The 25137-nt window shown below is 36.6% G+C and overlaps 1 protein-coding gene and 1 non-coding gene across 2 annotated transcripts in view; one reads left to right on the forward strand and one right to left on the reverse strand.

Moving 5' to 3' along the window:
• LOC125228391 (troponin C-like) overlaps positions 1–8715 on the reverse strand; it is a 30176-nt gene extending 21461 nt beyond the window's left edge. The window contains 2 exon segments of the mRNA XM_048132942.1: positions 7148–7178; positions 8571–8715. Of these exon segments, the coding sequence (XP_047988899.1) occupies positions 7148–7178; positions 8571–8594 (55 nt within the window). The 5' untranslated portion in view covers positions 8595–8715.
• Positions 8716–14456: 5741 nt separating this feature from the next.
• Positions 14457–14528, forward strand: Trnat-cgu. Its single transcript has one exon. It is a non-coding gene; the product is annotated as a tRNA-Thr (tRNA).
• The last annotated feature ends 10609 nt before the right edge of the window (positions 14529–25137 follow it).

Raw genomic sequence — 25137 nt, forward strand, 5'->3', positions numbered from 1 at the left:
TTGTGGCAGTGACTCAGCGGATAAGAGCATTATTTGCAATTATTGAACAGCGATTTGTGTGTTTGGCATACATTCATATATTTTAGTATTAACGGCATACTCGCATGATTTGCGTTGCGACACTTGGCAAATATCAGTAAACCAACAGTCACTTATAGCATATTAGTGGATAATAAATGAACCACGTATGAATGAATGAATCAGGTGAAAATTTATTTTCAACCTTAACGTATGAACTTACACTTAGTTTAGGTAGGTAATATTTTCGGTAAATTACCTGAGGTAAATTTGTCACTTGGTGTATATGCATATTTTGAAGATATTTTGCGAAGCGCAACGCTGTGTAAGTGCGTTTTCACATTATGCATCCGATCCGATATCAGATGTATGAAGGATTTCAAAGGAAAAAAAAATCAAAGATGGCGAGACTTAAATATATGGGGCTTATTTATATATGAAATATGTGTATATTAAGCAACATATATTATACAACACAAGCCTTCTTGAGCTTACCGTGGGCCTCAGTCAATCTGTGTAAGAATGTCCTATAATATTTTTTTATTTATTTATTTATTTAATCTGACCATATATAGGTATATTTATATTTATTATATATAAGTATGTATATTGCGATTGCAATTTTGGCCTGTGTTTTCATATTTAATTTTAAAATCGTGCACCAAACCAACTGTTTCTGTTTAGCCCGATGTTTGACTGGTAGAGAATGTCTCAAGGCGTTAAGTCCGTCATTTGTACTTCTTTTTTTGTAAATTTGCGCAATAAATAAATAAATATCGGTCCTAAATCCGATATCGGATCGGATAATGTGAAAACGCACTAACACCTAAAGCCGTCTACATTAAAAGTTCGGTGACCATACTTCTAACAGTGAGTATTGTTGTGGTAGCACTGGTTCTAAAATATTTTATGTAGGTGAATACCTATAGTTAAAAGTAACAAACTTCAAGTGGCAAACTTCAGATGAAATAATTTTTAATAACCGCTTTTATTATCACGAGTAAAATCGGCCCCTGCAAGTTTGTATTTATAAACCATTAAACGAATGTCAATCAGCTATTCGTAGTGATCTAGAAGTTTCAATTGGATCGATTGTGCATGTTCCCAATCTCGATATGGGACGGTTATAACCGATTGCGATTAGTAACAGAAATAGAGCCGTGGCGAACATAAAACAATGGCCGTCTGTGTTTTATTTTAAGTAAACAATGAACCTACAGTATCGAAAATAGCAAATCGGGCTGAATATGAAAAGTATCTATTATTTAATATTACTATTTAAGAGAACTATGTATTCTAAGTAGTAACAGACATTGAGTTTTTAGGTGTTGTTTTACGTTACTATTTACTGTAGTACAATAGGCTAGGTTCCTACTAGTCAAATCAGCTTCTTTTAAGATCTGTCAAAACGATTTACTAATATGGAATTACTATGAAATACTGAGGAGTGACGTCACGGTCAATTCATTTACTTTATATTTTTCTCTTTGACTTATTAAGTATAAATTATGTTTAAAGTGTTTAAACTTGACTACTGACCACAATTTTCTTTTAATTATGTAGTGCTTTATTTCCTGCACTGCATAAAATATTTTATTTTAAGTATAGGAAACTAGCCTATTCTCTGACCCGCCGTACCGTACATATAAACCGTGACAGTTTAAAATTACTGTAATTGTTTTCAGTGTTTTAGTGTAGGTACGAGTATTTAAATTCAACCTTAAACTGATTTCCCAATGTCAGTGAAGTTTATGTGTAGTGTTGCAGAAATTTTCCAAACAACTGTATGAATGAACTGTTAATAGTTATTTGTTATACAAGGGTGCAAAATTGTATTTTAACGCCGAGTGTGGAATTGAAAAACGAGCAAGCGAAAGGATTATATAGTTGAACCACGAGCGAAGCGAGTGGTTCGAGAATAGAATCCTGAACTTGGGAGTTTTTCAACACACGAGAAGACATTTGCACTCGTGTGTAACACAAAACTTTTCCCCTCACTATAGCGAGGAAAGTACAACGCAAAAAACGCGTTTATCACTGCTTCCAGTAGTGCCACAGGTGGTAAAAAATCTTCATCACTAGATTAACCCATTTTTATCAATTTTAAAGCAGAAAATTTGCCTCTCTTCAAGGTCATATTACTTTATCCACTAGTGGATAAAATGCGTTTTTACCCGCTAGTATTAAAGGACAAAACACGTGTTTCCGAGCTAGTGAGGGGAAAATACTTTCATTATACATACATATACATATAATTACAAGTAGCATCCTAGCAAATAATTTTGCTCGATTCGAACTTTATGGTAAGTTAAATAGCAGCTCTAGATACGATACGGATGGGATAAGTCAGTGTTTTTGTTACTTTAAAGAGAAACGTTTGACACTGATATATCCCATCCATATCGAATCTAAATCCAATATTTCAAAGATTTTTTTTAATTCAGGGTGAGCCAACCGTTCCAGTGTTTTGTTACTAGAGTAGACCAAATAGTTGGTAGCACAGGATTGTGGTATGAGTGGATTGCCACTCTAGAACCCTGTCTCATTTAAACCGTGTTTATTCCCCTTAAGAAGTCACATTGACGTTTACTGTGCAAAGGTTCTACAGTGGCCTAGGATTCAAATTGGTTGACCGTACCTATTAGATACCCGGCAATATTTTTCACTGGTTTTCTAACCAGAGGTAAATTCACCTGTTCCGGTCTTGTTTACATAGGCCAAGAATAAAATACGGTAACAAATAAAACAATATTATATTTTTTATAGTCGACAAAACCGAGATACAGGATGGTAGTATTTATTCAAAATGTATTTCCATTAAATACTACAACAAAGTACATAACTATATAAACACAAACATACCAGTTTTTGTGTCCTAATTCAGTTTTTTTTTGTAATCAAAACCACAAGTTTGATTAAACAATGAGTATGCCATTAATCCGATTCTCGAGAGAATTGGCCGCCTTCCAACCGTGTCGCCACGCCGCCCGCCCAAACAAAATCCAATATTTTTTATTATTTGATACGGCATTCAGATTAAATATCTGTTATTGATAAAAAATACTGATTAAATAATTCACATCTTATTGCAGTTCTCTTTTTATGTACAATAGAAAGCAGGGTAAGTTCTAATTCTAAACCTACACATGCATTTACCTACTTAGATTGTTTATCGCTAGTGCTATTTTTTTGGCAGAAACTTCATGATGTTGTATGTATGTATAATTACATATATACTATTCATGCGGCTCGCTTTCACTTTTCTTATTGAAGTGTCTTGTTTTCACAGAATCACGATTTTTTGAGTGCACATAGAAAATTGGTATCTTCCTTTATTATTTTTAAACTTTTTAAATAGTCTGTGATATGTAGACCGGGTCTTAGGTAAAATTATAAATCATGGTTGTACCCGTTCATAGTCAACGTATGTCCATATCTATAATAAAGAATTTAAAAGCATAGGTCATTAAATAATTAAAATTAAACAGGGTATACACATTACACTATTAAGAAGAAAAAATCTTAAACTATACTTATCTAAAAAATAAAAAATAAACTTAAAACCATCCAGGCCCTGGCCCCTCAGCAGGGTGAAAATTGGTTATTCATACCTATGACAGTCTTTTAAAATAACTAATATACCGTGATAAGTGTCCCTGTGGTCTATTTACTGAATAATCGATTTATATACCTACTTGAGAAAACTTTAGGTAAACTATTGTCCCAGATTTGTAAGAACCTCTTTTTGACACATGACAGTATCCACAATACGTAAACTCACGCAACCTAATGAAATTTTAAATAAAATCCTGTAATAATATTTAAGAAAATCAAGTACTTAAAAACAATATTTCGCTTACTTTAATTAAACATAATCTAGCACATGTTACATTTTTGCGGATCTTCGTTGGTGAGTATTTTACGATATTAATTTATCACGCAGGATTTGCTTATTATGTCATTTATCATTCATTTTTAATTTTAAACTAGTGCTGTGGCAGTCTGTCATTTCGATTCAAATGACATTTCAGTTGCATTTCAGTAAGTTGATAGAAATCGTATATTTGTATAAGCGCCTCCTTGTACATAGGGCCTAATCGATTCAACCAATTCGAAATTAATCGTTAGATTTGGCAAACGATGCGTCTTAGCCACATCGTAACATACTTCAAAACAAATGTGTCAAAAATGTGAACTTACAAATCCGGGACAATAAACCCATTGAACTAAGATCCTATCCTGTAGTTTATTCATGAACATCGGGTGTTTCCACTCTGTATCTGTTTAAAAATAGTTGCAATAAATTTATCAGGTCACGCCCTACAAGGTGAATGGTTGGTTATGGTTATTTCGAGATAGTTCAATAAGCCCGGAACATTTTGAAACAAGCTCTTTAAAATAATTCATGGTTTGAAAAAATCATGAACCTCTGTTCAAAAGTTTTCTTATAAAAATATGTAATGATGTTCTCATGTGGTCAATTAATATCAATGATGTTTTCGGAAGTTATGAGCAAAATGTTCACTTTTCGGTGAAGGAAAACATCGTGAGGAAACCGGATGAATCCCAGTAGGGTCTAGTTTACCCCCTGGGTTAGAAGGTCAGATGGCAGTGGTTTTTGTAAAAACTAGTACGGGTATCAACACTAAGTTCTCATAAGCCGTTGTGAAAAGCTGGTATAACTAGTACGAAATGTTAGTTTCTCTTATAAAGACCGTGTTTACTAATAAGGGTAGACATAGGAGTACCTACGCCTGTTACTCGTATCTTTAGTTGTTGCAATCGAAATAAGTATCGTGTGCTCGACAAAAAACAAAAAAGAATCACTGTCTGTCTGTTATTCCGGTCAATCTATCCGATAATATCAGTCTAGTGAAACTGACTACAACTCCAGTTGTATTTGCAGTTTTCACCAACTGCACATTTTGCATAATAGGTACTGATCGAGTTTATAGTTCCATAATTCTTGGTTATGAAATGATAGTACGCCATTTTAAATCACCTTGGAGACCCCGATGCAGTCGGGCTTTAGTGCATGTGCATACATCGTGCTGTTTGAGTATGAAAATAGGACTTAGTATTGTGTTAAACAAGTAGATATGCAAAGAATTGCTATTGCAATACAGCGCGGCCCGCGGGAATGCTGCCTGCGTGATGGGCACCTTGCCGAGAAGCCAGGGCTTAGACTTTTACGTATTTTTATTTTTTAGATAGGTTTAGTTTTAGTTTTCTAAGTCTAGTATAATTTTAATATAAATCAGCAATATTACGATTAAGTAACTACATAATTCTAAGTAAGTATTTAATGTTGACTGATTAAGTAACTTATGTAACTTAATATGTCATAGATTTTTTTTTGGGAAAGGCATATAAGTATTATATACGAGTACGTACGAAAAACCATTTAATTTTAGCTTCAGCTTCACGATAAACAATATTTGAAGAAACAAAATGTAAAAATATTTTTCCTTTGATATTATAAACAACTCATATTTACCCAAATGACTGAAATGACACACACATGTGTTTTATCTCTAATGTAAGGTAAAATACCCCATAATGGACGGTGATGCCATTATGGACAGAAAAACACAAATCCTTAAAAATAAGTATCTAAAATAAGTTTCTAAAAACTGACGGCTATGTACCATAAACTAGAGTTATAGAGCTGTTTCATTTTGAAGTTTCAGTTAATTCGGTTATTTCTGAAGGATTTGGCGACATGATAAAATTCACCAGTTTACTGAAAAAAATATCAAGACGAATTCTTAGTAATGTTGCTAAGAGAGTTGAGTTCATGTATAAAATAATAAAAAAATAACGCATGGTGTAATCTTGAATGCGTTTTACTTACTGCATTAAGCATGAGATAAGGTATAAAACATACTAGTTTGTTGCTCCAAAGATATAAAGAAATGACGTTATTTTGCGAGTGTCCATTACTGGACCCGAAAAACTGCGTACCTCCTATGATCGACAAACAACAATTTACAAAACCAAAATTTACCAAAAACAATCCAATGTTAAAATAACCCAAACTAATTGTTTTTATGGTGTATAAAATTGACTCATTGCGTATCAGTTGGCTTTAAAAGTAAAATTTTAAACTTATTTCTCTGTCCATAATGGGGGATCCATTACTGGAGAACTGCCGTCCATAATTGGAGAAAAAACACCTAGTTTTAATTTGTTAACTATGAAGAAACCAATACGAGTATCTATTCTGCAATACGCTTGAAATGTAAAAGAAGGATAGGACATTCAAGATTTAACACGCTTAGCCGTAGAATTTTTACATTTATCAGTGAAATATCAAAAACAGGCGAATTTTTTTCTTAAACTGTCCATGATTGGGTCCGTCACCTTACAGTCTGACCAAAAAGAGTAGAAAAAAATCGGCCAAGAGCGTGTCGGGCCACGCTCAGTGTAGGGTTCCGTAGTTTTCCGTATTTTTCTCAAAAACTACTAAACCTATCAAGTTCAAAACAATTTTCCTAGAAAGTCTTTATAAAGTTCTACTTTTGTGATTTTTTTCATATTTTTTAAACATATGGTTCAAAAGTTAGAGGGGGGGGGACGCACTTTTTTTTCCTTTAGGAGCGATTATTTCTGAAAATATTAATATTATCAAAAAATGATCTTAGTAAACCCTTATTCATTTTTAAATACCTATCCAACAATATATCACACGTTGGGGTTAGAATGAAAAAAAATATTGACCCCCACTTTACATGTAGGGGGGGTACCCTAATAAAACATTTTTTTCCATTTTTTATTTTCGCACTCTGTTGGCGTGATTGATAAACATATTGTTACCAAATTTCAGCTTTCTAGTGCTTACGGTTACTGAGATTATCCGCGGACGGACGGACGGACGGACGGACGGACGGACGGACGGACGGACGGACGGACGGACGGACGGACGGACGGACGGACGGACAGACAGACATGGCGAAACTATAAGGGTTCCTAGTTGACTACGGAACCCTAATAAAAAATTGGCGACATCGTAGTGTCATCCCTTTCAAATCAATATGTGTAAGAAAACGGGACGACACTGTGCACTGCCACCTTTTAATTTGTACTATTTTTGATCAGAGAGTAAATATAATATTATTTTGATACTTACCGGCAATCTGTTCCGGGGGGAGCTCATTGGCCTGTAATAGAAATATTATACACATTTAATATAAACATTATAGATAAAATAATATTATGAAGAGAGGGGACAGTTGTTAAAGCTTTTCATAAAAGGCTAAAGTTTCGCTGAAATGTTGTATGTTGTACCTATTCCTTTTAGTTTTTTCTAGACATGGACGTTAACTGATTACATATATACAAAAGAAAGCTGATTGATAGGTAAAAATATATTATACTTAAGTGTTCAAATTAGCGGTGTAGAAACTAACCCTTCAGGTTGTTTTAAGGCATTATATTCCACACACGAAAGTATGATAAAAAACAAATGTAACAAAATGTAATACTTAATAAGTTTGCTATTATAAATGTAGATTGTAGCATCATACACGCACCGCAGACAAAAGTAGCGAATAAACAGTTGCATGTCTAGTTATGACTAATGATCATTTCCGAACCGGTGTTTGCACTTGGTCTGTCTAACGGTGCGTTATCATTATCACCGTTCGGTTAGTATATGGCGTGCATGTGCATGTTGCACTCAGTACTCATACTTCTTGATATCTAGATCTAATTCAGTTGTACGCTAACCGTGTACTTAATTTATACATATTGCTTAATTTATACAACGAATGATATCGAATCTACAAGTTGCAACTTATAAGTGGTAGTCGCTGTCTGACTCATATGACAAGTTGAAATCCTATCCGCTTGTAATTTGTGATTCGAAGCTTTGTGAAATGGGCACCATGTTTTCAGCTTATTCAGCGGATATGGATACCCGTTCCCAATGCAAAGGGCCATAAAATAATTTTATGTGTTATCAGAACAAATAGTTTTTAATAGACGTTCGAGTCGCTAAAACTGTATTTATTTTTTTAGAATATGATATACGAACGAATTAGGTATAATGACGTCAAAACGTTGAATTATAAAAGTGTGTGGGTTTTTATGTTTGTAAATTATGTTCATGAAACTGATGTTATTTACTGCATTATATCACGAGTATAAACTAAGTTCTATATTGAATACAGCAAAAGAGGAAACTACAGGAAACAACTATTAAGTAAGTAGGACAAGTATCAAATGGCTAAAAAAAAAATTTCTCCATTACAAGCCAAAATAGAAAAAAAAAACATGAAAGCTGGTGAAACGATGTTTCAGCCGTCATTTCAGCAGGTGTCTCAAGTCATCGTCGCACTTTCGTCCGCATACGTCACGTTACAGGCAGGGCGAGTGACAGCGCCTGTTAGCCACCACTCATGCGCATCCACGAGATCCAAAACGATTATTTACACTTTCCAGAATAAAAACAAGAGCAACGTTTGAGTAAACATAGAATACTGTATCAAGTTTTTTTTTATAAAATTGGTTTTTTTTTTACTTGTTAAACCAAAAACGTAGAAAACACCTACCCAATCTTCTGTGTCCAGAACCATGTTTACTGATCACTTGTTACCACTTTGAGACGCACAACACGACTGGCCGCGGTTTCGCAGCTTCCAGCGTTCAGGGTTATTTCTGCTGGCCCGCAAGTTTGTGTGGCTTTTCATGAGCGGGGCGCGGGGCCCCTCCGTGAGTCCTCCCCTGTTTCCTGCGGCGGACCAATGGCGGCCGTCCCAAACGGCAGGATGCTGACGTATTTTTAGTCAGAAACGTGAAAGGAAAAACGTAAACAAGCGGAGCGTGTACTTGGAAAAAGGTATAATTTTCCGTCCGCGCCGCGACCCCGCCCGCCGGGTCATTAAGCGTGCAACTGGCTGTAATCGTGAAGTCATTTTTTGAACAACAAGTGTGGGGTCATAGGAAGTGAATTTTTAGAATACATACCTACCTATAGTAATTGTTTTATTTCGCAAGCAACAGATATGTTTACACTTTAGTTCACGTTAGGAACCATAAAAAAAGTAAGCGTTTGTATTTCTATGATTTTGTATTGTTTTTGAGTCCTTATCAAGTCATGATATGGTGCTGAATAAATCATTTACTTTGATGTTAAAATCAAGTGGGAGTTTAAATGAGTACCTATATTGACATTTCTTTTTCGTTTTTGGAAATTTTAGATTCTATTTATTATTTACCTATTTCATTCAAAAATGCAAACGTATAAATTAAATAATTATCCTAAATACAAAAATTCTTATGTGTAGAAAGAATAAAAAACTAAAACTAAACTAAATTTAAAAAAGGTCCCCGCGGTAAGGTGCCGCAGATGCTGGCTGCGTTACCTCGTTGGACTGCCGAACTGATGGCTTCAATCAATCAATCAATCAATCAATCAATATTTATTGCACCATGGTAAATATACAAAAGATGTTACAATTAGGTAATACATGCAGTCTCTCATGGACCCTATATAAGGGTATAGCAAACATTTCCTTAAGCTAAGTTTAATTAATTATTAAATTATGTTAGTATAAAATACACTTAACAATAGGTTTTGGATATGAGATAATAGGCACTGTGTTATTAAATAAAACTGTCATTCAGAAAATCTGTGACTGAATAATATGCTTTTTCTGCGAGGAGCGATTTCAACTTATTAGCATATATAGGGTCCCTTTCCTCTGCCTTTATGTAACTTGGTATGTGATTATACAATTTAACGGCTGCATATTGAGGGCTTTTCCGGTATATTTCAAGTGTTGGCGCCGGAAGATCAAGTTTGTATTTTTGTCTTTTATTCGGTAGCTTTTTGAATAGATGCATATTTTTTCTGACATACATACCTATTTCCAAAATGTAAAGACTTGGTAGAGTAAGTATGCCGTGTTTAATAAAATATGGTTTGCAGCTATCTCGATATCGTATTCCAACTAACGCCCGAATACAGTTTTTTTGCATCACAAACAAGTCGTGAACATCAGTTTGGAAATTATATGAGGTTCGTACGAAAGAAATTCGATCACTAGTGTACATAGTGACGGACTTCGGTTAGCTGTAAGTCCGTTTTCATGTTATCCGATCCGATATCGGATGTCGGAAAGATTTCAATGGACAAAATCCAAGATGGCACCTGTGTGGATGGGGTGTGTAATGATTGTTATAACTTTTTTTGGTATAGTAACATTCTATATAACAACATTTGGTATACAGGGTGTCCCAAGACCATGGGACATGAAGGGAAAGTACCTAAAATATCACAGATAGGATATATTGCTGAAAGAAGACTTTATTTTATTTTTAAAACTTGGTAAAACTGCATTCAAAAAAAAATTTTTTTTTTTTTTTTTTTTTTTTTTTTTTTTTAATGTATGGACAAATTTTAAGGCTAAGGAGTCTGCCATGTAAAATGTTAAAATTCATGGTCTTCCTTTTATCTCCGACACTATGTTATTTAGAGAAAGATAATCTTTATGATGAAGCCTATCGATCGGTATGACAAAATTACAGGATGTTTTTTTTTCTCGTGTAGCGGGTTTGATTCCCGGTTTAACCATGTAATTATTTAAAAATCTATGAATGGAGTTTTACTTAGTTTTAAAAATAAAATAAAGTCTTCTTGTAGCAAAATACCCTATCTACGATATTTAAGGTACTTTCCGTTCATGTCCCATAGTCTTGGGACACCCTGTATATCTAGAGGGTATAATCACTCATTTGACATAATTAACATTTGGTATAACCACAAAATATCTACTTTTATTTTGTATAATCATTATTTCGTATAACACTTATTTGTAATAACCGTGGTATGGTATAACTATCTATTGATATACGACTAGTATAATATAACTAGCAAACAGTATAAAACATTTCATGAATTAATTTTATTATTTTTTGAAGGGATCACAGTTCTAACCTAACCTACTTTTCTGATAGCAGTACGTATTGTTTGCGGATGACACGACTGTATTGGTTAGTGCAAGTTCTTATGACCAGCTGGCAATAAACATTAATGACGCTTGCCACCAATTGCAGTCATGGTTCTCAGCAAATGGACTGTTACTTAACTATTCCAAATCGAATGTTATGTTATTCTCTGGTCGAAAGGTTCAACCACCACCTTGCATGGCTAACTTTCCAATGACCATGTGCGAAGAGAGTAAGTTTCTAGGGTTCCTGATCGACAATACTCTAAATTGGAAGTGCCATGTAGACAATCTTTGTGATCGGTTGGGTGGTGCGTCGTTTGCGTTGAGAAAACTGAGGCCTCTTATTTCGGCAGAAGCCTTAAAGCAGGTGTACTATGCGCATTTCCATTCTATCATGGCATACGGCTCACTGCTCTGGGGCAATTCAACTGATGCAAAAAGAGTCCTTATAATGCAGAAACGCGCAATACGTACACTTGCCGGTGTAAAAGACAGGTACCCTTGTAGAGAGCTCTTCGGTTCTCAACGTATAATGACGCACTACTCACAATATCTGTTCGACGTACTGCTGTATGTTAGACATAATATATCCCAATTTGCACGCATTGACTTTCCGGGCAAACAGCTTCGATCTACAGGCCGTCTGAGAACAGTCCCCCGCCGCATGGCACTTTCAAGAAAGAACCCTCGAGTCATCGGTCCTACTTACCTGCCGATCTGAGAAATGAGCCATGTGACGAAGCATTTAAGCGCAAATTGAGAAACCTTTTGTTAGATAACCCCATGTACTCTGTAAATGAGTACATGGATTTGAATTTTTAATGACCGATGATATAATTATACCTATATTTCTCTGTTATATAATATTTTCTTGCTTCGTGATAATTTCATGATATTGTAACTTAATTTGTTAATTTTATTTAGCTTGGCATGTGTATTTTCTTTCTTTGTAAATGACGATCCTCATTTGGGAGACACAATTATTTTTATTTGGAATTTATTATGTAATTTTTGACGATCATGATGAGAAGATAAACATAATTTTGACATGTAGCAAATTTATAGTGTAATTTTTATCATGAAATAAAGAAATCTAATCTAATCTAATCTATGTTTAAGGGTCACAGTTCTAACCTAACCTGTTTGTCTGGTAGCAGCGCGTTGTGTGTAAGGGTCACAGTTCTAACCTAATCTACTTTTCTGGTAAATGATGGATCTAATTTATTGTGCAATTCTAACTGGGCTTTAGAAAGAATTTGTGTTATACAATTTATTTATTATAGGAAATAAGCATTATATTCAAAGTATGTTATAGTAAATGTTATTCGAAAAAATGATAATTATATTAAGAATTATACAATTTGTCAGTATATTATTTGTTGTTATATGATTCAATAATTATATCAAATGATCGTTATAACGACTAAAAATATATCAAAAGAAGTTATACCGATCGATACGCACCCGTGTGTGGATGATGATGATATTTGTAATATCATATTACCTACTAAAAATACTTCAGAAGAATACTTTTTATAACATCTTTCAACAGATTTTCTTCTTAGCGCATTCACTTCTAGGGGGCGTGGGTTAGGAACAAACTTGTATGACGGTGAACGCATAATAAATGCGTCGGTGACACTGAATGTATTACAACGTAGGTAAGTCAGTGCCGCGAATGAAAATACCTACAAAACCCTGCACTATGCGGTGTCCGACAAGCACTTGGCAGGTTTTTAGGGTTCCGTACCAAAAAGATACAAAAGGAACCCTTATGGTGCCGCTCTGTCCGTCTTTTTGTCTGTCTGTCTGTCCGTCTGTCACATTACTTAATATCTCTAGAGCTACTTAAGCTATCGATATGATATTTGGAATATGTGGTTATGAACATTGTTAACCTCTACAATTTTTTCTTGCGTTGTAGTTTCCTCGCTATAGTGAGGGGAAAAGTTTTGTGTTACACTCGGGTGCAAATGTATTTTACTTCTCGTGTGTTAAAAAACTCGCAAGTTCAGGATTCTATTCTCGAGTATATAATTAATAGTTATTTTTTTAATTTATTACTTACAGATGTTGATTCTATTTTTCTATTTGTTATGGCGGTAAACTGGTTTTGATATTACCTTATCGATTGGTGACTGGCGAATGTGTACATCTCGCTAATTTTATTTCATTTATAATGCAACGAGATAACAAAGTAAGATCAAAATCGTAAATAGTTATTTTATCTGAATATAATATATAGTATAAGTAACCCGGCGACCTTTAAATCAAGAGTGAACAGGCATCTTCTGGGCGAGCTCACTCCATCGTAAGCCACGTCTTTGCCTGTGGCTAGTCTGTGGCCAAGAGTAGGTAAGCTCATTTATTATTTAAAAAAATGGGCATACGGAGTTATCCTTTATTTTAGCTGAGCTGACCTTGTTTACTTAGTAATGGAATGGAAAATTCTAAGATTCAGATAAACCATTTAACTTATACATGAAGATAAAAGTGTAAGTACCAAATAACAAATACCACAAAACATTATTTACGAGTATTTTTTTTTAACTTTAGCTATTATATAAATTGAGGTTGTGCCTACATATTTTTGTGTTTTGTGTTGTATGACCGAAAAAGCAACACGAAATACTGTGATATTCTAATGTTTCACCTCTTTCGTCAACCTAATTCACTTTCTTGACAAAGTGAACTATTTATACGCCGCTACTCGTGTATGCGATTTTTATATGTTAGTCGCTGCGATTAATAAGAATCAACTAAAATAATTCTGAAATTTTACAATTTCTAAAATAGTACCAACCTATATACATGACGCACTTTTAAAATAAATAACTATAAATTAGATCTTTTTACGTGGAATATAATTCAAATACCTACTTGAATGGAATGGGTTCCTTGCTGTGTGCGTATCCGAATGCACAAACGCTTCATGAAACGCTCACGAATCGCATTCGAACGAACGAACGGCATTCGGCTACGCACACAGGTCACTAATCAACTTCAAAAAGAGGAGGTTTTCAATTTGTCCACTCACTAGATTCGATCACCGTCGTCCGATTTCTTACCGTCATTCTTCGGTCCTAGTGTGTAAATTACCATAGGTACCTACAATTCCTACAAATAGTTTTACGGCTGCAACGGACCTATTTTCACGAATTCGGATCAGATTCGGATCGGGCGTAGTGCGATACCGCTATTAAAGTATGTTTTTTATGTGCAGAAACGACTGCGAGCGATATTACATATTTTTAAATTAAAGGAAAATTACAACTAAGGAACAAATCAAATTATTTTATTGAATATTTTTCGATTTGTTCTTTTTTCAAGTAGTCACACTACTATATATAAATAAATTTAAATAGATATCATACACGAAAGAAAAAACGACAGGGCCCACTGGTGGCCGAGCCGGGAATCGAACCCGGGTCTTCAGCTTACGCGGCTAACGTCCTCACCACTAGACGGCGGCTGGGCGGGCTGGGCGGGCGGGTGGTCTAGTGGTGAGGACGTTAGCCGCGTAAGCTGAAGACCCGGGTTCGATTCCCGGCTCGGCCACCAGTGGGCCCTGTCGTTTTTTCTTTCGTGTATGATATCTATTTAAATTTATTTAAAGGAAAATAGTTTTTTTTTTTTTTTAAATAAACATTCATTTTATATTGTATTACACTAAGTACACTAAAACATAATAAATATTAAACTAAAACTAACTTAAACTATAAATATATCAAAAACACTTATACAATAAAAAAAAATACAACAACTCAATCATAAAAAAAAAACACCCCCTCCAGCTGTTCCGCCTGCGGCATAGTGCCAATTACACTGGCAGCGTTTCCTCGCTGTATTGCTAGGGCAATGCGTTGCGAGAAATACGCGCCAGCCCTCGGGTCCCTTGTGGTGTCCACCAGCCGAGTCGACAGAGCTCTTACAAAAGCCTTCATGTTGGTCGACCAAGGGCCCAGCGTCTCCACCGCGAGCGCCGCAAACTCGTAGTCCTTATGCAAGGACGAGTATTTGCGGCGCTTAAGGACCTGAGCCTGGTCAGCCGCACCACCGGCCTGGATACGGGTTGCCCCAATGTGGGACCCTGCAAGGGTGTCAACGCATGTAGCGTCCCACACCAGGGCTCTCCCTAACTTCCACGGCACCAATGTAACTCCATCGGGACGCTTGCCGTCATCTCTCGCCATACCCACTGGTTCCAAAATTGAAGGCACAGAGACGGTAGCAAGCGCGCGACGAACTAAATCGTTGATGGTGCCGTGGCGGTATATACGGCCGGCGCTTTTGACGCAAGAGAGGCCATGGCGACCCAGCTGATCCACACCTTTGCCGCAGGCACACGTGTGTGGAACACATATTGTGCACCCAAGCCTCAAACCAATGGCTATTCTTAGGCTGCTCGAGTCCAAAACAGTGCCTATTGTTTTGGAAGGGAGAGCCTGTAACCAATGGCCCGACTCAGGGGCCGAAACCGCCAGGATGCGGGCGCGCTCGAAATCGTCCAGACTGTTTTCAAGGAGCGAGGAATGAACAGCTTCCAAACGAGGGACGTCCCAAGCACGCTGAACGTGCCTAGCGTCTGGGATGTCCGCACTCGGGCACGACTGGTACCATGTTTCTCTGGCCTCCGTAAGGCCCGCTACCTCATCATCGAGTATCTGTGGAAGGTTTAGAATGACACCGATGAGAGACAGGGAGCCGTATACGGAAGACAGAAACGCAGGTAAAGCGGTACTAGCCGAAGTGCGAATTCCAAGACCACCAAATTTAATCGGGAGAACCGCCTGGGTCCATTGACCATCCTCAAACGATATATTTAAAACTTTGGATAGTGTATCCTGAAGGGAAATGTCAATGGACTCAGTAATTGAAGGATATTTCCAAATTGCGCAGCTACGGAGCAAGTACATGAATTTCGAGGTAAATAGGCAGAAGCGGAGGATAAACAGCGCCATATGAGGGTATATTTTGAAAAGAAATTCTGACGTACTGTTAAATAAATTAAGTTTGGTGGTTAATGACCGGTGCAATAGATTCATTAAAAATTGGTGAGCCTAAAAGGGTGAGAGATTGAGCAGCTAGAAATATTCGGCAAAACTGCACTAAAATTGCACAAAATTTCGTTTTTCTTGTCATTCGGAAGATTGTCAGGTATAATGATTTCGCATTTTGCAGGATTAAGTGACAATCCGATTTCTGAAAACTTGTCTATAATGAATTTTAAATCCTCTAAGGCCCACTTGCACCAATTACTTAACTCAGGGTTAGTGGGCTGTCAACTGTCAAATTCCATATAAAATGGTCGGTTAACCCTCGGGTTAACCCTCCATTTTCGTTGGTGCAAGTGGCCCTAAAACTGTTAAAGCCTCTCCTCCCAGTGACCCATCGTCTAAATACCATAAAATGCTAGAACTCGAACCTGCGGCCTATGGCTTTGCCGGAGCCAAAGCGCTCCCAACTTCCCAACAGAGGTCGCAGGCTCGAGTCCTGCCGGAGGTGTGAATTTTTCCATTTTTCATTTAATTTAAAAATACGCTATTGTAAAGTACCTATCTAAATATTTTAGCGGGAGTTTACTGCTGCTTAAAACTATAAAATGATAGTGTAGATACTCCAAGTTTGTTACTGGGTAGTAATTAATTTCTTCTTGTTAAAGACCTAGGTTATTTTTATACTCAGATTGTCAACAGAATATATAGGAGTCATAAAACTACGAGTATCATATTTTTACCAGATCTAAAAGAAAATAGGTGGCGGTGGTGATGTTTGGTTTGGTTGGTTTGTTGTAGTTTTTTTTAGTATTTGTTAGTACTGTTTTTAGGGTTCCGTACCTCAAAAAGGAAAACCGGAACCCTTGTAGGATCACTCGTGCGTCTGTCTGTCCTTCTGTCACAGCCAATTTTCTCTGTAACTACACATATGTAAACCTGTGACCCAAAGACAGACATGTAAATTAAATAAACAAATTTTCACCACACCAACTGGTAAAGGCTTTCTTTGCTATTCGAAAACAGATAGCAAAATTGCATTTTATCCACAAGGGGGCAAAGTAATTTCATACAAATTTTAACCCGATGTCTTAATCTGGCTGCTAGATTTTACCTATAAATGATGATTTTAAACCATAAATATTGAATAAATTGATGGATTTCATTTATTTTGATGTTTTATAGTCAGTATTTTGTCGTGTTGGTGTGGTGAAAAATTTTGTGTTTCACTCGGTGGCAAAGTTTGTTTAACCTTCGTGCCTTGATACCCTCGCAACGCTCAAGATTCCACTTTTTGAACCACTCGCTACGCTCGCGGTTCAATATTGGAATCTTTCGCTTGCTCGGATATCAATATTGGCACGTGCGCTTAAACAACTACTTTGCCCCCTTGTAAAACAAATAACTATTAATTATAGGGGCCACTTTTGGGGGATAAAAATTAAAAATCAAAGTTATTTTTTAACTATACGTGTATTGTGTTACATATCAAATGAAAGGATTTTTATAAGTATTTCAAAAATATATTTTTTAATAATTTTTAGTCAGGTAATTTTCAAGTAATTTAAAATAAGCAAAAAAAATACCACCCCCCTTATCTCCGAAACTACTTACCTACTTAGCATGAAATAAAAAAAAACGAGATAGTATATATTACTGCTTGCAACGCGAGTCCAACTCGCACTTGGCCGGTTTTTCTTCTACATCAGTTGCAGATATTATTTTTTTAATTTTATTAATTGAACTTACGTATATTACCTACAGACTTCAGAATAGTAGGTAACTTTTTTTTTCAAATCGTCGAAAAATATTATTTGCGTTCTGCCACTCGAATATTATATGAAAATATTATAAAATTGATTTCAGGACAGCTGGACCACATACACATTTTTGACCAGTTTGCGATGTGAATACAATGCAAAATATTATCAGTCGAACACAGCTTCAGTTGAACAACCTATAAATCGAAAATAAATAACACAAACATGCTTAATTATACTGCATAAATCACTGGACAGTAAACAAGTACTTGTTATTAATATTTCGTAAAAACAAAGAGGTTAAAAGTGTCATTTAGTGCGAAGTCACTCCGGCGCATCATGTATCTGTCAACGCTTCATGCGCCTGTGCCGGAAAATTGGCACGCGGAGAGGCAAATAACCGATCGACCTTACCTTACCTTAGTTCAGAGGTCAATGGCTTTATAATTGTTTTTTAATATCATTTTGTGGACTGTTTTGTAAAATAAGTAAATAAATAAATAAATATTATAGGACATTCTTACCTACACAGATTGACTGAGCCCCGCCCCACGGTAAGCTCAAGAAAGCTTGTATTGTGTGTACTCAGACAACGACATGTAGGTAAATACAAATACTTATAAAAACATCCACTACTCAGGAACAAATATCTGTGCTCATCACACAAATAATAGCCCTTACCGGGATTCAAACCCAGGCTGAACAGCAGCAGGGGTCCAAGCTTATATCTCTAATTAGGTACAAGCCCTTACAAATTCTACACCTTAATCAAAATACAGGACTTGGTTCTTTCGTTGTTACAAGAACTATTATTATTATTTTTTTTTAATACTTATTTAATGTTTTTTTTTTCTGTTACTTATTTAAAAAGTGAATACAATTTTCAAGTACGAGGGCCAAACTGAAAGTTTTTAGAAAATCAAAAACTAAGCAAAGTAGCAAATTATTCGTTTCATTATATCCTTTTAAAATAGTGTTCCTTCACATCAATACATCGCTGCATCCGTTGGAACCACTGAGAAAAGCACTTTGCCCACTCTTCTTTAGGGGTAGTTTTTGGGTCTCCGTCTAATTATGGGGTATCCAACGGGCACAAAGCCTCCTGACTACTAAATGTCCATGGAGGATTTTGTGCACTTGACTCATGACGATGCCTAAGTTTGTCGGAATGTGCTGGTAGGTCACTCCTTTTTCAGTCTCTATCATACGCCTCACAACACTGATGTTATCATCAGTCATCGCCGTAAAAGGCCGTCCCTCACGCTGATCATCGGTGAAATTAGTGCGACCATGTTTAATTTTATTAAACCAGACGTAAACAGTGCCACAAGATGGGGCTTCATTGTGAAAGGCCAAACAAAGTCTATCACAACTCTTTTGTTGACTTAAATGACATTGAAAGTCATAGAAAATCATGGTACGAAAATGTTCTCTCGTGAACTACATACTGTACCTGACTAAACTGTTTGCTCTTATTTTTCCATCTGCTATGTAGTTTGATACTTACAGCGCGGGTACGAGTATCAAATAAATCAAGCGTATTTTTGTGGGTATAGTGCAGGTTATTTTCGGCCTCTGTTATGAACTCACCAGTTCGTAAAACTTTATAAATTTGGGACGGTTATAAAGAGACTGGGTTTTGATTCGAGAATTCCAATAGCCACCAACAGGCGTAAAGTTAACAATTTATGCTTTGTACCTGTCCGTACACAACTCTTTATCTACCCCTTTTGCCAACTGCTACTTATTGGAAAAAGTAGACACCTACGTATAGTTGGCCGGCGGCCCGGAGCAGTAATGCGCCCTTATGCATACAATTTTTATTGTCAAGAAGGTCAAACTTTTTACCACGTTTCTGCAGGAAACCGCTTACTTGACCAAAATGATTATCTTATTGCTATTATCCCGGAGCTATAAGTTCACAGTTTTGACACATGACAGCGTCCACAAAACGTAAACTGGCGCGACCTAATGAAATTTTAAATAAAATCCTGTAATAATATTTAAATAAAAACCGGCCAAGAGCGTGTCGGGCCACGCTCAGTGTAGGGTTCCGTAGTTTTCCGTATTTTTCTCAAAAACTACTGAACCTATCAAGTTCAAAACAATTTTCCTAGAAAGTCTTTATAAAGTTCTACTTTTGTGATTTTTTTCATATTTTTTAAACATATGGTTACATGGGATCCCCTGGTATCTGATGTCAGCCGGAGAGTGACTAATACTTTAAGAGGTCTCTATCGATTTAAACATTTTCTTCCATCTAGCACCAAGATTCTCCTAGTCCAAGCCCTCGTTTTGCCCATCATGGATTATGCTGATGTGACTTCCAGTAATCTCACCCAAGCCTCTCTATATAAGTTCGATCGATTGCTCAACAACTGTATCCGGTTTGTTTTTGGACTGCGAAAATACGACCATATTTCAGCATATCGTAAGAAACTAAACTGGCTCCCTATTCGACAACGACGGTCGTTACGTATTCTCTGCACTTTATTTTCTATTTTATTTGACCCTTTTACCCCTGATTATCTTCGTTCCAAATTTAAATTTGTTTCTCCGCGTCCCGGCACTGATCTCCGAACCACCCGTAGTCTTAAACTTATCGTCCCCCAGCATCGCACAGGCTTCATGTCTAATTCCTTCACTGTGCAGGCGATCCGGCTGTGGAATGATCTTCCGCTCTCCATCAGGCAGGCCCAGAGCAAATTGTCTTTCAAGCGCATGTTACGCAAGCACCTGTTAGAAAAAGTTCAATAGTTGTCCTCATGATGTTTCACAATGGTTATTTTATTTTATATATGTATTTTATGTATATTTATTATATTTAGCATTATTTATGTATGTATATGTAGATATAACTAGTTAGGCAAATTTAGGTATATGTATATAATTCCTTGTTATTTCACTACTTAACTGTTTTATGACCCTGCACCAACACGATCTCTCGGTTTAGCCCATGGTTGACTGGTAGAGAATGCCTGCTAGCATTAAGTCCGCCATTTGTACTTTTTTAATTGTGCAATAAAGTTTAAATAAAAAATAAATAAATGGTTCAAAAGTTAGAGGAGGGGGGACGCACTTTTTTTTCCTTTAGGAGCGATTATTTCCGAAAGTATTAATATTATCAAAAAACGATTTTAGTAAACCCTTATTTATTTTTAAATACCTATCCAACAATATATCACATGTTGGGGTTGGAATGAAAAAAAATATCAGTCCCCACTTTACATGTAGGGGGGGTACCCCAATAAAACATTTTATTCCATTTTTTATTATTGCACTTTGTTGGCGTGATTGATATACATATTGGTACCAAATTTCAGCTTTCTAGTGCTAACAGTTACTGAGATTATCCGCGGACGGACGGACGGACGGACGGACAGACAGACATGGCGAAACTATAAGGGTTCCTAGTTGACTACGGAACCCTAAAAAAGTACTTAAGAACAGTATATCGCTTACTTGAAACATAATCTAACACATGTTACATTTTTGCTGATCTTCATTAGTTTGTTCTTCTTCATTTGGGCTTCCTCGATTCTGTAGCGCCTCTGGAATGTTTGCCGATGCTAGTGTAGATGACTTTTATGCCATAGTGCGGAAGAAGACGGCATCAGTGGTGTTACGGATGAGGGCAAGCGCAAATAGTATTCTGAGAATGATAGCAGAGAGGTGGGATTCGGATATTCTTCGCCGATATACCGACCTACATGTCTCAAGGCCAAAGAAAATGTAATTTTTAATTTTAGATATTTTTAGTTAGGTAATTTACTAATATAGTTTTTAAGTGTTCTGTTTAACTAACAATATATGGATCTTGGTTATCTGAAAATAAATAATTTTTAATTTAATTTAATTAGTGAGTATTTTACGATATTAATTTATCACGCAGGATTTACTTATTATGTCATTTATCATTCATTTTTATTTTTAAACTAGTGCTGTGTCAGAGTCTGTCATTTCGATTCAAATGACATTTCAGTAAGTTGATAGAAATCGTATATTTGTTTAACACGTTCGCTGCGGCAAGCCAAAACCTTAACCCAAAATCTAGTGCGTTACGAGGCCAAATCCGCCCCGTAATAGTTTACATCGTAGTGCGTTACGGGTATAAAAGTGCCCCGTACGCCTAAGTCTGTTAAAAGTGCTGTAAGTTCCTGAAATATTGGATTTTCCAATATTTTTTTCGACTAACTGTAAGAGTATGAAATTTCCTACGTCTCATTATCCCCGCACGTGGATACGATAAAAACTAACAAAATTATATAGAAAAGAAAATACGGGGTTATTTTATCCCCGTATCGCACTAAAATTGAAAAAATACGGGGCTTAGTACACCCCGTAACGCATGTAATGTATTAAGGTCGATAAATTAGAAGTGATGGGAAATAAAAAAATCGATATATGTGCTGTATTAATAAAAACATTACACATCAAAAATATGATACTTCGCACTCTTGTATTTTTGTGAAAGTAGTTAATATAATTAAGTAACAAAGATAAATGAAATAAGATAAACCGCCACCGTTTTTACGTATTAAAACATATATTTAATTACCTGCCTGCAATCAGATGTCAATTTGTGGTGATTTTGACGTTTACTGTGTGGGATAACCTTTGTTTTTGGAATATAGTAGTTCTAACGTGTGGTTCGAGCGCTTCATTTTTAATTTGCCGATAACAAGTATTTCAGTAAGTACTGCACTAGCGATACTGTGCCCACAACCCCGTACGGGCCAGCAAATTCTTTTACGAGGTTCACGGAGACCCGTATCGCACTAGAAGGTAATTTTTGTCCCCTGGTCGGTACGGGGTTCCTGAGACCCCGTATATAATTAATGTATCAATAAATAATACTTTTGAACAGAAATCCAAATGTATATTTGTCATTTTCGTAGTTGTAAAAATGACGAAAATACAGCTTCCGCACCAGCGGAGTGAACACGATTTTTCTCACCCGCACTGAGTGATGACAGCGTACGGGGTTCAAAAACCCCCGTAACGCAGTGAACGTGTTAAGCGCCTCCTTGTACATATAGGGCCTAATCGATTCAACCAATTCGTAAATAATCGCTAGATTTGGCTAACGATACGTCTTAGCCACATCGCAACATACTTCAAAACAAATATGTCAAAAATGTGAACTTACAGCTCAGGCACGGCACCTAATTACTCGTATGATATAGTGCGGGGCGGAAACGGCTAATTAGTATGAGAGTACAGTCCCTGCTGGCAGAAAGCATGAAACTTGGCATGTATATAGCTTATAGGTTTATAAGAAAATATGGAAGTAGAAACACGCCGAGGTGTCAATGTTTCCCCTCTTTCCCCCCACTTTTGTATCCCTGATTTCAGTTTTTTAATATTTCCACGAAAACCGTGAAAGCTACCATCACGATGTCTAGAAGAAATATGTTCTTCGTAAAATTCTCTACAATATTGTCTTTGGAAGTATAAAGCTAGAACTTATAATTTTCAAACTATGCTCATTTTCCCCTAACGATATTTCTCTTTGGTGACCAGGGTGGCTAGCCGAATGGCACAATCGCTCACGAAACGCTCACGAAACGAAGCGCTAGTAGATATCTATCTCTATCGCGCTTGCGTATTGGCGCGACAGAGCCAGCGGCGTATCGCTTTCGTTTGGCGTCGGAGAAATGCCATTCGGCTACGGGGCCTGAACGATAAGTAAGACTAGCGACTTTGCTCTTTTACTTGTGGCGATGTTGCTTCACAAAATTGTTCCTTGGGTCAAACTGATCCGATTTAGCTCAATAGTCATGAAATCGCACGTCACTACCCCCCACAAAGGCAAGGGGAAAGGGCCGGTTTCCTCGGTGAAAACTATGCATTACTTATTTTCGCATGTTTTTTTTATTTTTATAAAAAAAAGTATTTAGAGTTAGCAAATTTCTAACATGCTCGCCTTATGTTTAAAACTTGAAATACAACTTTTAAAAATAACCACTTGTACATTAGAGTCATTTTAACACTTGATCCGAGCTCAAACACCAAATCGGCACGAAAAGATAAAACGACCCATTAACTCGTCCCTATATTACACGAAAATGATATACGATTCGCCCTAGTCGCTAAGAGCAAAAAGAAGTAATGCATAGATTTCACCGAGGAAACCGGCCCTTTCCCTTTGTCTTTGTGGGGGGTAGTGGCGTGCGATTTCATGACTATTGAGCTAAATCGGATCAGTTTCACCCAAGGAACAATTTTGTGAAGCAACATCGCCACAGGTAAAAGAGCAAAGTCGCTAGTCTTACTTATTGTTCAGGTCATCAAAGAAAAATATTTTTAGGGGAAAATGAGCATAGTTTGAAAATTATAGGTTCTAGCTTTATACTTCCATAGACAATATTGTAGAGAATTTTATGAATAATATACTTCTCCTAAACATCGTGATGATAGCTTTCACGGTTTTCATGGAAATATTAAAAAACTGAAATCAGGGATACAAAAGTGGGGGGAAAGAGGGGAAACATTGACACCTCGGCGTGTTTCTACTTCCATATTTTCTTATAAACCTATAAGCTATATACAATATACATGCCAAGTTTCATGCTTTCTGCCAGACCGGACTGAACTCGGACTAATATCTAAATGTAGGTAATTATTGTGTTAAGTAAATAAATAGGTAATCTGGAGCTTCGGGTCTGTAAGTTTCAATGTGCCACATTTCTTGATAATCTGACCATATTGTTAAATTGTATAACATTGGTTGCAACTATTGAAACAAAATAAATCTATTATCACTTTCGAGTTGTTTACTTTAAGATTTTGGGTTCCGTATTGTACTGCCTACATGGATAATAATGAGTAATAACTCTTTCTAAAAGTCAAAGTGGCAAGTTTCATGTTTCATCACTTTCATCGGATTTTCTTTATCTAACCGTGAATAATGTTTTGTTTGTGGCGTGTAAATGTGTGCCTTAAACGGCCTAGAAAATTCTAGTCTGGCAACACCATCCCCGACACGCCCTTCTTCTTGTCTCGCACTACAACGAGCGCACACGCCGCTCTATCTTTTAATTAGATAATTAAGTTAAACCTTTGTTGTAACCTGAAAACCGAATTATACATCTCAAGAACATCCGCTGTATCATTGATGAAGACCACCCTTCGCCCCCTATCCGGAAATTGGTGACTACGACGTGAGTGACGACGACAGGTTGAGCGACGCAAGTAGTTTTTTGTGTCTGCTCCCTGCCTCCTCATCCGGATATCGAGGGCAGGATCGTCGCCAGCATCGCAACTGTGAAGTGATTGCGATTGATCATCAACTTTGGTTCGAGATTCTGTTCGGTGGAAAAAATTCATCAAGGTCAAGGACACACCCGGTGGGCGCGGTCCACGCTACGAAGCTTCAAACGTCAAACTTGACATACGTCATCCTACGTTTTC

This window comes from Leguminivora glycinivorella, chromosome 7 (assembly GCF_023078275.1).
Source record: "Leguminivora glycinivorella isolate SPB_JAAS2020 chromosome 7, LegGlyc_1.1, whole genome shotgun sequence".
Lineage (NCBI taxonomy): Eukaryota > Metazoa > Arthropoda > Insecta > Lepidoptera > Tortricidae > Leguminivora > Leguminivora glycinivorella.